This window comes from Hemibagrus wyckioides, linkage group LG04 (genome assembly GCF_019097595.1).
Source record: "Hemibagrus wyckioides isolate EC202008001 linkage group LG04, SWU_Hwy_1.0, whole genome shotgun sequence".
NCBI lineage: Eukaryota > Metazoa > Chordata > Actinopteri > Siluriformes > Bagridae > Hemibagrus > Hemibagrus wyckioides.
The window spans coordinates 20,161,488-20,179,619 of NC_080713.1; the positions used below are offsets into that span (position 1 = coordinate 20,161,488).

An 18,132-nucleotide genomic window follows, 5' to 3' on the forward strand; every position below is an offset into this window, starting at 1 on the left:
AGTATAGCATCTTTACTAGCATACATATTTACAAGTATGTGTACATTATCATAGCTATTGCATTGTCACATTTACTTCCAGGAAGCAAACTCATATTTTGGATTGGTTTTGCAGATCTGTGTGTATGTTTTGTGCTTTGGGTGTATCCCATAATCAGAGTTAAATGTAGTACAAAAAAAGCTGCATTTTAGGTACATGTAGTGTAATAAGGCTGAGCGTGCGTTTCAGTACGTGCTGCTACAGTGGACCAGATTAGCACAGGCCTCTCCCATTCTCTACTGCAATAATGATCTTTAGGGAACAGAGCGGACAGGAAAGGCAGACACCGTGAGGAAGAATAGAGGGATATCCCTTTACTAGGCTCCCTCCTTTTTCCTTTGGACCTGGCTGGAGCGAGGGGAAAAGGAGAATGGGAGGACCCGCCTGAACCTTTCATACCACCCATATCACCCTGTGAAAGCTATTGCACATTATGAAAGTGAATAGTTACAGACTAGCGACATAGGCTACGCAAACATACATATGTACACATGCTAGCATGATTCTACCAGATATATTGACCTTACTTGCGGATCATATTTCTGTTGTTTCAGTCACAGGAAACACTTAATAGTCTCGCAAATAGTCGGATGTTACTAATAATCGTTATCTTAGATTGTTTTATTTGTATTGAACTCACATAGATAAGTGTTTTTGTTGGAGCTGTGCGTATACATTGTTACAGAAGCATTTCAGCTTTACATTATCTGCACATTTAAACTTGTGTGTTTTTGTTCACAGCACATAGAACTGATATTGAACTAAAGACTCCATTTTCTTTCATTTTAGAGATACCATATACCATCTCTTTCTTTTTCAGATTATTTTATTATAGCATTTTAAATTAAACATGAACATCTGACTCTTTTAAAATGATTTGACCTCAAATAACCTTTTGTTTGCTTATTGGCCTCTTCGTTTGAACCCTGCCTTCTTTTCTATCTAGTGCCTTGTTGTGGTTATTTGCTCCTGACTTCTTGTTTGCCTAATGGTCGGTTATGCCTGTTTTTCTAGGTGCTACCAGGGACATCGGTTCTGCTCTGACCCGAATGTGCATGCGCCACCGCAGCATCGAGGCCAAACTGCGACACTTCACCAAGTAAGTGATCGATGCAATCATGGTCCCATATTACATTTAGCTCTGCCTCCCCTTCAATTAAGAGTGAGAAAAAAGTAGCTGACCATGCCAGCCATTGATTTTCCACTGCACGGATGACCTTACATTCTCATCGATCAATCCACTGCTTAAAGGGCCTGATGGGTTATTTTTTGCAGTGAGTGAATTTACACTCAAATTACCACTAAAGGCCTAATAAACACTGGAAATGCTATTATATCCACATTGCTTATGCAATCGCTTTTTTATTGATGCCTTGATATTCCACCACACTCAGTGCTCTTATGGAGAAAATGGTCACACCACTCCAAGACAAGATAGAGGAGTGGAAAAAGACAGCTGCTCTTCTAGATAAAGATCATGCCAAAGGTATGGCTGGTGTCTGTATTTAGTCTTGTTTTAATCTGTATTTTGTAATCATGCCAGGTTTCTTATTGTTTCTGTCTTTATTTCTGTGTTACAGAATACAAACGGTCTCGACAGGAGATCAAGAAGAAGTCCTCTGATACTTTGAAGCTACAGAAAAAGGCCAGGAAAGGTGTGTTTCACTCCAACTGACATACTACAAACCAAACAAAAACCACTTATTTTATTTACTGACATGGGCATCCATCATGGCGCTCAGATTACACTCACATTTAAGGCAGGTGGCAGCTCAGAATTGTTGAACTGCCACAATCTTCAGTATATCTTCAGTTATAACTGCGTAGTTGTTTAAAAAAAATCAGATAAATGTAAGTTGCTCTGCATAAGGATATTTGGCAAATGCTGTTAATGCAGATATAAATCATGTTTAGCAGTAGAGAGTGATATGACTTCAAACTCAACTCATTTCTGGTTGGATAAGTAAGGAATAAAACAGAATGTGAGCACTGTTATAGAAAATAATCCATACCGGGGTGGTGTGATGTACATTGAAGTGGTTAGTTTCTGAATAGCAGCATATCCAAGGTGTTTTATTCCTTTTATCGCAAAGCAATTTGGCATGCTTACAAATTACATTTAATGAACGATGCATCATGCTTTTTGAGGATTTCCAGTTCTATGTAATGTTGTGGAACATCAGCAAGACATCACTTACATTCTAGCAGCTATAACCTTCATTCCCTCGCCAGCATGTCTTTCCTCTCAACAAACAGCTTGTAATGTTACAGAGAAACCAATATTCCATATTAAAGATGGTTCAGAGCTTTACCTTTTACGAAATATTTACATTATATGCTTACCAAAATGTTAAAGAAATGTCTATTTCAGGAAGATTTGCTGTTAAATGACATTTTGTTAGCTGTTCACAATTATTTTTTGATTATGTGGCTCATCTACCATTCAAGTCCCTGATAATAAATAACTATAGAAGCCACAGTGGTGCGTTAGAGCAATGGAATTAATATAAACCTGTGATTTGGATTACTGCTTAGACTACTCTCAGAGCTAGTGATCTAGAAATTTAACCCAACAGTGCATGTGTATAAATCGAGTGAGAGGCCTGCAAGTGCTAGCATAATAGTGTGATAAACAGTGCAGCTCAGTAGCACCCCCTGGTGAAGATACATCATATTTCAGGGAGCTGAAGAGTCTGTCAGCTGTAATGAAGTGTTTAATATCTGTGCTGTGTTTGAGCTTTCTTGACTTTCTCACAACTGGATTCTCTTGCATCCTTCCTCACTTATGCGATCTCTGATGCTCTTTATCTCACCTGCCATTTTTCTCTATCTTCCTCGTGCTTGCTATTGCTTGCTTGACCTGTGTGGCAAAAAAACTTTAGAGATCCCAGGTATGTATTTAAACAAAAGCTATTACCTACCGCATTTAGCTTGTAGACCATTTCGTTTAGCATTCCAGAATTTGTCTTGACTCCATACTTCATTTTCTGCATGCTGTACTGTCATTGAAGGATGCTTGTAGTGCATGTGTCTTTGTGTGTTTAGGACACACCATGCTTCTGTTTATGAATGTATTTGTTCTGTTCTATATTCTGTATGTATAAAGATTCATCAATTTGCCTCTCATTATCTCTTTAACTGTCCAGCTTCTCATGTGAGTTAATATTGACATTCCACATCTGAGTATCTATATATGTATTAGCTAACATAATCTTCAGACATCTCATCTCATGTTCTCACTCATCATAAAAAATCCCAGTATCAACAGTATTTGCCTGTTAGTATTCCATGATCCATTTACAGTAATTTGCTACAGCATACTTTCGCCAAATTTTGTTAGGCCTCACCTGCTCTGTTTCTTATTTTCCTGTTTATCTCTCACAGGTCGAGGAGGGTTGCAGCCTCAGTTGGACAGTGCTATGCAGGATGTGAGCGACATGTACTTGTTGATGGAGGAGACGGAGAAGCAAGCCGTGCGCCGAGCCCTCCTCGAAGAAAGGAGTCGCTACTGCACCTTTATTAGCTTCCTCCAGCCTGTAGTGGTGAGTCTAGTAAACACTGCGGCATAATCATGGCTTGATGACTCGATGGCTACAGTGAATGTGAAGTGTCTGATCTGTATTTTTGATTTTCAGAATGGAGAGATTTCCATGCTGGGAGAGGTAACTCACCTTCAGGCCATTATGGATGATCTTTCTGTGCTGATCACTGATCCACATAAACTGCCAGAGGCCAGTGAACAGGTGCTTACTTAAACTGTTATAATGAACACTACTGTAGATCACATGACACACAAAAGTACATACATGAAATAAGCTTACAATTTACCATCAAGGCCACAGCCTCTTTTAGATTCTTTATTAGAGACTTCCAGGACTTACTGTCTGCATTTCTATAGATGCTTGAAAATCTTATAAATACCAAAGTATTGTGCATCAGTGTCTGGGAAATCCTTTATTATTCCATTTTATTCTGAGTGAATAGCATTTGCCTTTTCATAATAATGTAGTTAGTTAAAGAACAACTCAACTCTGAAACACTTGAACAATCTGTGATGTACGTAGTCATGCTGGTTCTAATGTGCTGGTTGATGATATGTTTGAATTATTCCTGTAGGAATTCCTATGCTAATGGTAACATTGTTAGCATAGCTACAGTGGTGTTTAATAAGAGATAACAAAAAAAAAAATCAGAGATCTCAAATATACTGAAGATAACTTTGAAATTTTAATCTTAGCTCCTTAAAAGCTGTCTTACAGTTTTAGAATACAATACAGCATTACTCTGAGTTTATAGGAGAGACTCGGACACTGTGCTAGTTAGTGTGCCACAAGATAATAAGCACTATGGTGTTGATGGAGGTGTTCATCTGAAAGCTGAAGCTTTGGAACCTGATCTGTTTTAGCAGAGTAAACAGATGAGCAAGTGAGAGAGCTGAACAGACTAAGGGCTAAAGAGGCAGAGACTATTTTCCAGTATCAGAAGGTAGTCAAATGGCACTGTGGGAAAATTTAGGAGGAGACCATTATCTAAAGTGAATGGAAAATGGAGCAGATTGTTCATGGAAGGAATTTAAATCAAATAGGTCACTCAGAATTTATTCGGAAATAAAACTTGCACAATTTAACAGATTAATTACAAACATTGATATACAAGTTATTCAGTCTGTCTTTTATAAGTGTATCATGTACTGACTGAGCCTGCAGAGCCAAATAAATTCAGTGGAGTTAGCAGTTGGCATATCTATGCACTGCACACAGCTGTCAGATGGCAGGAAAAGGAGCATTAAAGGCTGTGGTTAAAGCAAGGACTGTAAATCCTTACCAGAAACATGCCAAACAGTCTAAAAAACCTAAATGTTCATTTATCTGTCTACTGGTCTGTGTCACAATCTCAGTCACAACCAGAGGCACTTAGCATAGTGACAGTTAGCATAGTGTTACATAGCATTCAGAAACAATGTTGTTCAACTCTAGTTTTAGATTTAGCTTGTCTTTGATTTTAGTGCTCCATTTAGGCCAAATACTGTAAATCAGGGGTCCCCAAACCACAGCCCTCGGGGCATATGCGGCCCGCCATCACATTTGGGCCGACCCTCTGAGCAATGCCAGAAACATATTTTAATTTTAAATATATGTTTTACTTATATCATATCTGCATCTGATAATAAATGTTGGCTTTCAAACTAAAATTTCCCTTTGTTATTAACGTAGCCTAATTATTTGTTAAATTCACCTACCAAGAGAATGGTACGTTCAACATAACGTGCCATTGCGAACGAATATGTGATTTCAGTAGCACTGAATATGAAAGAAATGTCTTTATGATAGCAATAATGCTCTTTTAATAGGCTATATGTACATCTCTTGAAAAGTGATGATCATTTGTCTGTACCTTGTATAACTAAATGATAAACTATTCTAGCGTTAAAGTCATGATAAAATCTCCACAGTAATACTAGTAGTCACTCCAGCCCATGCAATTTTCTGGTACAGACTGACCCCCCACCCCCCATTGAAGAAAGGAAATATCATGTGACACTCACAGAAAAATGTTTGGGGACCCCTGCTGTAAATACTGTAAATTGACATTAAACACACACACATACACACACACACATACCCACACATTCAGGGGCACCTCACATCTCTGGTGTTGGTGGCTCAATTTCTGCCTCTGCCCTGGGTGTATGAAGTTAGTTCTCAAATTGGAGTTTGTTCTCCAGTTGCCCAAAACAAACAATGTAGGCTGATCGGTGAAGTGAAATTGTCCATAGTGTGTGAGTCTGTGTTCGGTATTTATATATATTTTTTCTTTACTAGGTTATCCTGGATTTGAAGGGTTCAGACTACAGCTGGTCCTACCAGACCCCACCTTCCTCCCCCAGCAGTACTGGCTCCAGGAAGAGCAGCCTGTGCAGGTGCTTACCACATCAGATCTATGATGTCTTATACTCTTAATGTAATGTATACTCTTGCTGTAGAATCCATTCATTGATTTTATATTTTACTGCAATCCAGTGCTTGTTTTTTGTGTTACTTCATCTATTAATGGAGCAGTTTGTTTTTATTGAATATGTTTTCATAAATTAACAAGTTTTCAAGTAATCCCACTTAAACTTTAGCTGAAACTAAATATGCCTTCTGAGTTTCCTTTTTCCTTTAAAGGAAAAGAGCTGAGAGAGCTTCTCCAGTTTCAGGGCATATCCTGAATAATGTTAACAGGAGCTTGAAACAAAAAAAAAACAAGCTAGATCATTACATAGCTATATAGGAACATAAGCACAGTTTTCTAAGATCTTTTTGAAACATTATAGTTATTACATGTCATTTAAAACATTACATACTGCTAGTTATTTAACACTGAACACAACAACTGAGTCACATCTATCCCTAATTGACAGAAAGCTCAGATTTTGAATCTTCTTTTGTTTTTTAGTATGGTACATCTACCACCAGGTAGCGCTCATCGTCTGAGTAGCGTCTCCTCTCACGATTCTGGATTCATCTCTCATGATGCCAACATGCACTCCAAACCGCCTTCTCCCATGCCATCAGACATTACCAGTCAGGTGATTCTAAACTAAAGCTATTAGCTATTTTTTAACCCCTATTATTACCTTTTCTGTCAATTTACATCTATAATTTGAATACAGAATTAGATTCAGGGAAGAAGAATGGTTTACAGAAATTATTTAACTCTATTAGTTAATTACATGTATTCAGCTTCATTATTATTATTTTTTTTAGAAAGCTATAGCTCTATCTATAAAAATATGAGCTCTTTCCAGAAGAAGAAAACATTTGGCTTTTTCTTGTCTTTCAACATATTTCTAGGTCTTTACATTTACATTTTGAGTATAAATGATGTATTACATTTTTGTACTTACATTTGGAGAATTTCCAGTCAAACATTCAGCCATATTAAAGGCCAAACACATGAAATGTTTCTGAATTGGTCTGATTTGCATCCAGTACAACAGATTTAACATGTAAAGATTTATCCATTGCTTCAGTTTTTAACCAGCATTTCATTCCTGTGAGATGAGCTCTCTCACACCAGAGTCTGCTATGAATTCTCGATATTACTGCTCTAATGTGAAAATATTCAGGTTATACTAAGGTGCAGTTTAAGTATTTTCTTTGGCCTTAAGTTTGGCAACTGTGTACTAATCTAATAATAACTGCATACTTCTAGGAATGTGTTTGTATTATTATAATGAACGTAACAGCATTATTAACTTATTATCTTTTTTCCCTAACAGAAGTCATCCAGCTCTGCATCTTCTGAAGCATCAGAGACGTGTCAGACTGTAAGCGAGTGTGGCTCTCCCATAGCAGTGAGTATTACACCCTGCACCGTATTCTGTATCCTGGTGTCAAACTCAGCAACATTTCAAACTGCACATAATATGTATTATAATATGTTTCATCACTCATACTTTGCTTCTTGGCTTCTGCTTCAGTTTTTTTTTTGCTTTCCTCAAATGTATACTTTGTTGGGTCTGATTTTGTGTTTTTTCCTGAATGGGATTCTTACTCAGGTCTATAATGTGTCTAAATTCAGTTATTTCCAGATCTTAAAATATATAGGACATCAAAAAGCAATTAGAAAAAAGTATGGATACTCTGTTATGAACATAAAATTCTGATCACATCAAGATTTTAAAAGAATTGCTTTTAGACATTTTCTGATTTTCTGCACTATCACAGTTTAACATTTCACTTTTTCCTCTTTCATGATTCAGCTTATGATTTGTAAGAAATCAATGAAAACTTCCAAAAAGTCCAAAAAAATTTGGAAAGGGCAAAACCCTGCACTTTATTTGTTTTTATTTCTGTTACACTGCCATATTAACCTTAGTGGAGTCTGTCCTCCATAAACATTCTGACATTCTGACCAAATGTCATTCCGTCTCCACAGTTTGGCTCGTCCTTCGCTACTTTCCACCTTGCTCACACTTACAATGGCTCCATCAGATCTCTTCCCTTTATACCCTATAATCATTCCCCTGGATCACACTCCCCCTCACCCACAACCAAAGTTCATCACTGGAAGGTTTGTTTTTATTTTGGCCAGTTGGTCGTGTTTCATATTAATTTATGCATTCTGCGTTCTGTTTTGTGTTTTATTATTTAATTCATTAATTTCATGTGCATGTTTTCTTTCATTTAATTGCTCACCATTTTGCCACCATTATAACGCCACTTGCCTTTCCTCTTTTAATACACCACAAATGTTCTTCTGTAGACAGGTCTGTGAGTATTTTGCTTACATTTCGCTTGCATTGAGTTTACGTGCTTATTTTTTATTCCATCAACAGGACTGGTCTAAAATACCTCACTATGAGCAGCAGGTGGCAATGCAACGCAGGAGTGAAGCATTGGAGTCCCCTGGTGGAGCAAGAGGGTCTCTGCACCCCGAGGACCCTTACAGGACTAGAGTGAATCCACCAAACATCAGTACCAAGGTGCATAGAAAATAACTACCCTGACTCTAATAAGATTTTATAACTCTACATGGCTTATCGTTTACTGCATAAAAATGCCTCACTTTTTCCTCTCTCCTTATCTCTCTTCACCTCTTTTCCTCCTCTTCAAGCACGGGAAACCGATGATCTCAGCAGCCAGTGAGCTTGCCATGGTTCTGACACGTGGTCTGAGTATGGAGCAGCAGAAGAGCAGCTGTGACTCTCTGCAATATTCAAGTGGATACAGCACACAGAACACCACCCCATCCTGCTCTGAGGATACCATCCCCTCACATGGTAACCTCACTTCCTACATACACGATCACACACTACACAATACTACCAGGTATTTACCACTGAAATAACTTTTAAATGGAAATGCAAAGATAACATACACCTAGGTGCAGTTAATAAAAAAAAGAGAATTCTAAGTAGCCAAACAAGCATATTGCAAAATCATTAGAAAAAAATATTATGATTGGTCTGATATATTGAATGTTGAATTATCGATACGAGACATTTCAGGTAGAATGTATAGAGCATGGAGAACAAAAAATCCTCAGAGGACAGGAGGCGTAAGCACAAGTGTGGGCATAAAAGGTGTCTAAGAAATAATATAAGACAGGGAAAAGAGGAAAATAATTAATGAACAGTTTGTGTCAGTGATTTACAACAATTATAATTTAGTTTAATAATGAAAATGCTGTTTTGCTGATAACAGAAATTACAGGAATGATACCAAGAAATCATAAAAAGCTCTCTGTCTTTAAGACTGTTCAATGGTAGAAAACACACTGACCAACAGACACTTACAAAGTACGGGCAATGGAGATTTTATAAATGGATTTTTATATATGTTAAATAAACATTTTCTGACAGAAAGCTTATCTGTTACTATTACCTATCTGTTTATTGTTAGGATTAGACTCGCATAGCATACACCAATTCTTATTTTATTAGATATTACCACAGAAATAACCTATTTTCAATCTATAATTTGAATTACAGCCAGCCCTACTGTTGTCAGTCAAACCATGGCAGTTGACTTTTCTTCTTTTTTTTTTTTTTACATGCGACAGAAACCAAAACCCTAAACACAATTTAGTAATTTGTCCCAGTATTTATTCTTACTGAATTGAGAATTTAGTACTTCACTACAACATATAAAAATGACTGTCTGTTATTTTTATTTTTTTATTTATTGATTAAATATTTGTATATTAATTTTAAATTTGACATCCTATGGTAAACAACCCTCAAAAATAGAAATTCATACTGGCACTCAGTTAAAAATGACCTGAACAAAATCTGCAAAATCTATTAAAATAAAAGACTTGTGTTGTAAAAGACATTTCTTAGTGAAGTTTACCTCAAAATCTGTCATTTTGACACAAACAAAAAATCAGTAATTGTAAGGACCGGCTGTGTTAATCCTGCATAATGACCCCTGATATCTTTTTTTCAGCTTCTGACTACGACAGCTACTCAATGAATGGAGATATCGACTGTGATGCTCAATCAGACTTTGACAAATCTTCTACTGTCCCTCGGAACAGCAATCTGGCTCAGAATTACCGTCGCATGATCCAGACCAAGAGACCAGCAAGCACAGCAGGGCTTCCTGGAGGTGTGGGTGTCCATGGTGCAACTGGATCCAATGGCAAAGGAGGAGGAGGAGGAGGAACTGTCATATCTTCTGGTACAGCCACCATTCGTCGGACCCCATCCTCCAAAGCTGGTGTGAGACGCACCCCGTCTAACGTGGGTCCAATTCCCATCCGTCCCCCCATTGTCCCAGTGAAGACACCAACTGTGCCAGACTCGCCAGGCTTCCCCAGCCCTCCCCCAGAGCACAACGGTAGTGAGGAAAGCTTGTACAATGAGGAATCTCTGGAGAACCTAGAGTTCAAAGCTTCACCAAAGCGGATGAGTCTGCCGAATACAATGGCTTGGGGCACAGGCACTGGCATGCGTGGTCATGTCCAACAGCCTGGAGCTATGCCTCTCAGCACAGAGGAGGACCAGCTTCTGGCTGCCAACCGCCACAGCCTTGTGGAGAAGATTGGTGAGCTGGTGGCAAGTGCTCATGCTCTTGGAGATGGCCAATTCCCATTTCCTACAGATCCCCAGGCTGGTATAGGATGCCAACAGGACCCAGGACCCTTATCAGAAGGTGACGACATTTTGAAGTCCATCCGTAGAGGAGTGCGTCTCAGGAAAACTGTCTGTAATGACAGGTCAGCACCCAGGATCATGCGATAGCTTCACTGAGATCTATGTGACGATTCTGCACAAAGAAATTGCTACAATTAAAAATTGCAAATTAAATTACAAACAACTGTGGTCTAACAAAGGCAGGCCATTGTCATGTGATGTGTAAATGGACACAATTTATGGCTGGACTATTGAAGTTGGTAGGAATACTACCATCTATTTGAAAGACTATAAAGAACTTACAGCTTAAGAGATGAGAATATGTTTAAAGTACATATAAACATTCTAGTTATGTCTGGTATCCTTTCAGAGTTTTGATTTGTAATTACTATGTTAATCATGTTATTCAGCTGTAACTGACGTAAAGTGAGTTTGACTAATTTCCTTTCTCCTTAGGTAATGGCTTTGTAAAAAAAAAAATCCCAAAGTGTCTTCTTGTTGATCAAAAAGCTGTTGTGTTGAACAGCACCAACGTAGCCTACTCACACTCAGAGGGACCACGTGAACAAAGTACTGTATATACTGTAAACTGCCAAATAAAACACCCCAAGTGTACCACGTTATAGTAAAAATGTGTTTTTTATTTTTTCAAATGTAGGACTAATCCTAATTCTATGAGTCCACATAATGTGTGGTGGTAAAGGAAACCAAACGTATGTAGACACATGACCATCATAGTCATATGTGGGTCTTCCCCAAACTCTTGCCACAATTTTAGAAGCACACAATTGTATATGATGTTTAACCTAAAGCTATTCCAGCAAGACAAAGCCCCTGTATGCAAAGTGAAGTCCATAAGGTTTGTGTGGAAGAACCCTGCACAGAGCCTTGACCTCAACCCCGGAAAACTTTGGGATGAACAGGAACACAGACTGTGCTTCTCACCTCCTCACCTGACATCAGTGCCTGACCTCACTAATGCTCTTATGGCTGAATGCAAATCCTCACAGCCACGCTCCAAAAGCTAGTGGAAATCCTTTCCAGAAGAGTGGTGAATATCATAACAGCAACGTGTGACCAAATTAGGAATGGGATGTTCAATAAGTATATATAGGAGTGGTATCTCAAACTGGCCATATAGTGTATCTAAGTCCTTGCTAGCTAAGTGGCATTTCCTCACAGGAAATGTCAAGCTTTGACAAAGTTGTTGACATCTGCCCAGTCAATTTAATTTGTTTAATTTAAATGTTTAATTTACTTGATGTCACAATGTCTAGGATGCTCCAGTGCAGCAGTTGGAATGAACATGTTTACATGGATTTCTTCTGGTTAAAATGCATGCTAAATAGCAACATTTCAGTTCAGGAAAACTAGCATAATATTATGAGCACTGAGAGGTGAGTGAATAACACTGATTATCTCCTCATCATGGCACCTGTTAGTGGGTGGGATATTTTAGGCAGCAAGTAAACATTTTGTACTCAAAGTTGATGTGTTAAAAGCAGAAAAAATGGGCAAGCGTAAGGATTTGAGCGAGTTTGACGAAGGGCCAAATTGTGATGGCTAGACGACTGGATCAGAGCATCTCCAAAACTGCAGCTCTTGTGGGGTGTTCCCGGTCTGCAGTGGTCAGTATCTTTCAAAAGTGGTCCAAGGAAGGAACAGTGGTGAACCGGTGACAGGGTCATGGGCGGCCAAGGCTTATTGATGCACATGGGAAGTGAAGGCTGGCCTGTGTGATCTGATCCAACAGACGAGCTACTGCTGCTCAAATTGCTGAAGAAATTCTGATAGAAAGGTGCCATGATGGGTCAGGGCTGTTTTGGCAGCAAAAGGGGGATCAAGACAATATTAGGCAGGTGGTCATAATGTTATGCCTGGTCGGTGTATAGTACAAAATGTCAATATTTCCACCAAATTAATGAATTACTTTTGGTGCTCAATTAAATTGTGGGTTACTTTTGTGTGGTTAACAGTTCTAAAGAGGGAATTTGATCTGGAACATTTTCTGAAAAGGAAATCTCTACGTAGCTTTATTCCAAGTTCCCCTCGCTCAGGTATAGATGTTTGCCAGCAGAGAGCGCCATAGCGTTGATTTTTGTTTTTTTTTGTTTTTTACCATGGATGAGGGTTCAAACAAATTGCAAATTAAGGCACAGTGAATTTTTGAGCCATTTTGGTTTGAAAAAATGAAACATTTTTTATTCTCTCGTTGTTTTTTGCGTTAAATATCAGTTAACATGGGTGATGATCTGAATTGAAAACATTCAATTTCTATATGATTTTTATAAAGATTCTTTAAATACTGAATACATACAGTGGTGATTCGAATTAGTGAACATATGCTGCCATTACCTGGAGCAAAGCGTACATAAGGTTGATCAGGTGGAGTCTGTGCACGCTTGATTTTCCTCTGAATCTTTCCTTTAATATACGGAGGATTGTTGCCCGCACATCTGCTGCTTAAATCTAACTGATGTGGGATTTTGATGTGGCAGCTGGAGATTATGAGAACGAGGCGCGACAAAAAAAAATTCCTGCGCCCTCCGTCAGTCACTCGTTCTCCTCACTGACTCGTCACTCGAGCTGTGTGTTTGTGTGTCAGCGCGGTGCAGGGACACTTCAGTTCACTTCAGTTCAGCTCAGCTCAGCTCGCTCACAGCGCCCCGGGCCGCGCGCACGGCGACGTGATGAGAGCATCGGGCGCGCGGCGAAGTGGCGCGCGTGTCATTTCAACTGACACACGCGCTCGTCCGTCTATCCGCGCTCTGCTCGGGCGCAAATGCGAGGACACGACAACAAGACAGCGCGCGCGCGCGCGCGGGGAAATAATAAACTCGTCTGATCTGATCCGGGCGCTCGGGGTCAGAGTGCACGAGTAAAGCGGAGAGGAACGAATGAGCAATCGCGTTGTTTACTTGTTTTCTCCCGCACCTGAGATGATTCACTTAGGTGAATAACAAAGGGTTTCTTCAAGTTTTTATCTGTTACGAATTCGACTGCTAAAGGCAATATACATACATAGTTAAAAAATAATGGCCACATACACTAATTGGCCAGGAGGAACATCTGTACACCTGCATATTCATGCAATTATCCAATCAGCCAATCGTGTAGCAGCTGGGCAATGCATAAGGTCATACAGATACAGTCTAGAGCTTGTATTGTATTTACATCAAGCGTCAGAATGCGGGAAATGACTATGTCTGTGGCATGACTGATGGATTGCTGATCTCCTGAGATTTTCACACACAACTGTGAAAAAACAAAACAGAAAACATCCAAAGAGCATCAGTTCTGCTGCCAGATACAGCTTGATGATGAGAAAGGTCAGAGGCCTGGTTTAAACTGACAGGTAGGTATACCATTCCTATCAGACAGGAAAAGGAATTTGCAATGTGGAGGAAAAGGAGTCTCATGTGTTCAGTATTAATGTGCAACTGACAAATCTGCAGCAAATTGTGATGGACCAGAGTCTGAAAAGGAATGTTGCTCTTCCCAGTATTGTTTTGGTGTTCCTAATAAAGTGGTTAGTGTGTGTATAGTTCACATACATGAAATATAAGCTAGTCTATGTCTGAGCCAAATGTCTCAAATCATACTGCTTTCATTGTGCATTATGAGTTGTGACCACAACTTAACATTATGCAAAAATCTTTCTACTGGGGTGTGGAAGGTGCGGATATTTCCAAGTTTCCTGAACAGATCCTATAAGCCAGGGAATATCTAGTTTTTCAGGAAGCTCATAATTAAAAATAGTACCCCTAATCATCATTAAAATGCCATATATGATAGAATAACTGTTTAATAATATATTTGTCTTAAACAATATCATTTTTGTAACCCATAATATTATTTATAATCATAATAAAATCTGCGTAAATCAGGTGCAAAAACATATACTGTATGCGTATTTCATTAAGTTATGAGTTTAGTGTTTTATTGTTTACTCTTCATTAAATTAAACCAGATTTTTTGTGGTCTAATAATACCAGGTTTATCTAATTTATTTGTGGAAGTTGATTTTTTTTTTTTTTTTTACATTTAGCATTTAGATTTGTGTGACTTATATTCTTCCCTGAGCCATCCTTCTGATGCATTACGAGTGCTAATTTCCATTCTCATCAGCTATCATTTTTGCTCCTGTCTCAGTTTTGATGGGTTGTGCCAAGGTAGAACAATCTGCCAATCTTTTATCCTTTTAGGAGTAAGTGGCCCGTTACATGCGCTCCTGATGTGAAATAATTCTTGTGTTCTTTTAAAAACACGGACAACATTGACAGAAAGCTGTTGACGGATGCTGATGCTTTCAATACTTCAGAGGCTGGTGATGAATTACTGCAGACAAACAGTGCTGAGCATGCAAATATGTCCAGCCACAGTCTGATATCACAGCTGGGAGAGGAGGATGTGTTCACATCACAAAGCATCTCACACTGCTTCACTCTGTTTCCATTTGCGCTGTATTGGTAATTATGTGTAGGATACTGCAGGTGCACTATGGGTTTTATACCTTTTTCTACAACTGCAATATGTTATTCAGTTACCCTTGATTGATAATACCTTATGCAAATACTCTAATACAATGTTCAGTTTTATATAACAAAATAATCATGCATATGAATTACAACACAATGTTAATTATGCAGTAGGGTTATATAGATTATATTGTGAGCACTACAGGTTTATGAGTTTCAGTATGTACTATATGTACACTGATCAGGCATAACATTATGACCACCTGCCTAATATTGTCTTGATCCCCCTTTTGCTGCCAAAACAGCCCTGACCCGTCGAGGCATGGACTCCACTAGATCCCTGAAGGTGTGCTGTGGTATCTGGCACCAAGATGTTAGCAGCAGATCCTTTAAGTCCTATATCGCACCCACTAACAGGTACCATGATGAGGAGATCAGTGTTATTCACATAACCTGTCACTGGTCATAATGTTATGCCTGATTGGTGTACCTGTGCATGTGTAATATGTCAAATATAGAAATTTTATTTCATATACAGGGGACTAGCTAGTCAGATGGGGTTGTGTGTTACTAGTGAAAGTCTACATGTGATAAAGTAATACATACATGTCTGCAGGGACATGTCTGCTCACAAAGTGTAATTCCAATAATAGTGAAATGGCACAAGAAAGGAATGCTTCCTAAAGGAAATAATGCCAATGTTCTTATTTAAAAAATTAATTACAGTATTAGGGTTTGTATTAGAGTTTACATTTCTCCCAGCTTAGTTCTACTGATGACAGCAACTGGGGTATGGGGAGTGTGAATAAGTGACAAGTCCTCACCTCTCGTGTCTTACCCTCTCAATTTCTTTGTTTCACAAAGTTAGGAAATGTCAAGGATATCTGGTAAAGGCTTTCTATACAGTCATAAATCAAGTCACAAATCAAACTAAATTACCCCATCAGGAGGGACAGTTAATTGCAGAAATGCATTTATGTCATATGTGATGGATAAGCTGTGAAAATATCCTCTAAATCATGTTACACACACCTTTCACTATTACAACAGCAAACAAATAACATTGAGCCCTTGTCACACAGTCCAAACTCTTAAGACAGGTAGTAGACCAGATTGATCTGCAGTTTTGGATTATGATTTAGAAAGCACTTTACTTGTCAAATCAAATTAAAAAATCCTTTCAAGGCAGAATTACTCACACACTTTAGGGAAAGTGGGATTTATTCATTTATACATGCGCGCACACACACACACACACACACTCTTACTCTCCCCCATTCCACTTGGCCACAAGCCATCACTGAGTGCCATCACAGGGTGGATCTACCTGTAGATGTGGCTGATGTGTCTTGCGCGTCATGTCTGCTGTCAAAGCGAGACTTGAGAGACAGTGATGGCACGCCTGGTGAAGCCCCAGTGAGCAGGAGAGGTCATCCCTCAGCCCAGAGACAGGCTGAGAGACAGCCACATGGCACACATCTCCCAATGACAGCCTGTCACAGACAGGAGCTCCACCATACGGCCCTGTCACCCCCTCACCTGACAGAGCTCAACTCACCATAGGGCCTAACTGAGCATGATCTCACGTCACTGTCAAAACGAAGCTGGCAAAAGGTGAAGGATTTGCATTTTTACTGTACGCTCCATCTGCACTTTTATATTTTAAGACCAAGATTTAATTATCTCTGAAGAGCTATCAAGGACCATTCTTTGGCTGTAGTCCACTTAGAAAAAACAAGCTTTCTGCAATGCTTATTAATGAGACCTCATGGAGATGTTCCTGTTCATATAGGCTATACAACAAAGCATGTCATTTCTTTCCTAATATTTGGTTACACATCCCCTTGTCTTAATAAATGTCAGGTAAGGATTACATCAGTGCCTTGAGTGCCTTCCTGTCAGATTTAGACCACAATTCCACTAACTGTGTGCAGAATTCAGCTGGAGTTTGTGGATGCCTCCTACTGTTTGAAATAATGCCACCTGGTTGTTCCATTGTTAATAGATGCATTGAACCATTTATCATGAAAAAGATTAGGCAAGTTCCTTTGACAGATTTTCTTTTTTCTATAACAAATGTGCTAACATGATTTTTCACAAATCTATCTCTGTCAATACTACTCTTAGTGAGTTGTGTAAACACCTCAGTGCTTGGTCAATCTGGGTTTATGCTAATAATTTCATTTGTCCACTTGTATCCATTTGTCTCCCATGGTGGGAGTGAATACATTTTAATCTGGGGAGCTGATTTTACTATTTAATGAATACCAAACACTGGGCCTTAGATAGGAAAACACCTTAGATGTCATGCCAGTCCACAGCAGGGCACAAAGCACACACATATTCACCCATCACCGAAAACAAGTGGAAATTTACCATACGCAGTCCACCTACTGGCATGTTTTTGAGGTGGGAAACATGATGTGAAAACAGATATGGGCAGAACATGTGAAATTCCACACAAACAAAGACAACTGTACTGGCCAGTATATATAGCAATTACTGGTCAATCAAACTGCATCTTCTTCATTTTCATTATCTTCTTCTTCTTCTCAATAACAATAATAACAATAATAATAACAATAATAATAATAATAATATTATTATTATTATTATTATTATTATTATTATTATTATTATTATTATTATTATTATTATTATTATAAACAATAATTAATGTTATGGTTAGGGAAAGGGTAGATTATTATTATTATGATTTTAATTTCTTTTTAAAAAATCTAACCATATTCCTCTGAATTATTTCTATTTTTATGACTCTCACAAAAAATATGAAGAATTAAACAGAAAGGCTTGATTATGGGATACGTTTACATTATTCATTGTTACCAGTATTTCTCACCATGATGCCTTTTACAGTCAGCTAAAACATAGTTTTCTAAACCACATAATCATCCATCCATCCATTGTCTATATCAGCTTTATTCCTAATTAGGGTCACAGGGATCTTCTGGAGCCTATCCCAGCACACCC

At 38.6% G+C, this 18,132-nt stretch overlaps 1 protein-coding gene across 2 annotated transcripts in view; it reads left to right on the forward strand.

The window, feature by feature from the left end:
- The window catches only part of mtss1la (MTSS I-BAR domain containing 2a), a 28,549-nt gene extending 17,268 nt beyond the window's left edge, over positions 1–11,281 (forward strand). Inside the window, exons 4-15 of one of the 2 annotated variants that reach the window (XM_058387864.1) lie at positions 1,054–1,138; positions 1,434–1,525; positions 1,620–1,694; positions 3,424–3,581; positions 3,675–3,782; positions 5,862–5,959; positions 6,478–6,610; positions 7,304–7,378; positions 7,963–8,097; positions 8,363–8,509; positions 8,641–8,806; positions 9,975–11,281. In XM_058387864.1, the coding sequence (XP_058243847.1) occupies positions 1,054–1,138; positions 1,434–1,525; positions 1,620–1,694; positions 3,424–3,581; positions 3,675–3,782; positions 5,862–5,959; positions 6,478–6,610; positions 7,304–7,378; positions 7,963–8,097; positions 8,363–8,509; positions 8,641–8,806; positions 9,975–10,771 (2,069 nt within the window). In that variant the 3' untranslated portion in view covers positions 10,772–11,281. The remainder of the gene's footprint in view (positions 1–1,053; positions 1,139–1,433; positions 1,526–1,619; positions 1,695–3,423; positions 3,582–3,674; positions 3,783–5,861; positions 5,960–6,477; positions 6,611–7,303; positions 7,379–7,962; positions 8,098–8,362; positions 8,510–8,640; positions 8,807–9,974) is intronic. The other variant, XM_058387865.1, reaches the window with a different exon arrangement.
- Positions 11,282–18,132: the final 6,851 nt, after the last annotated feature.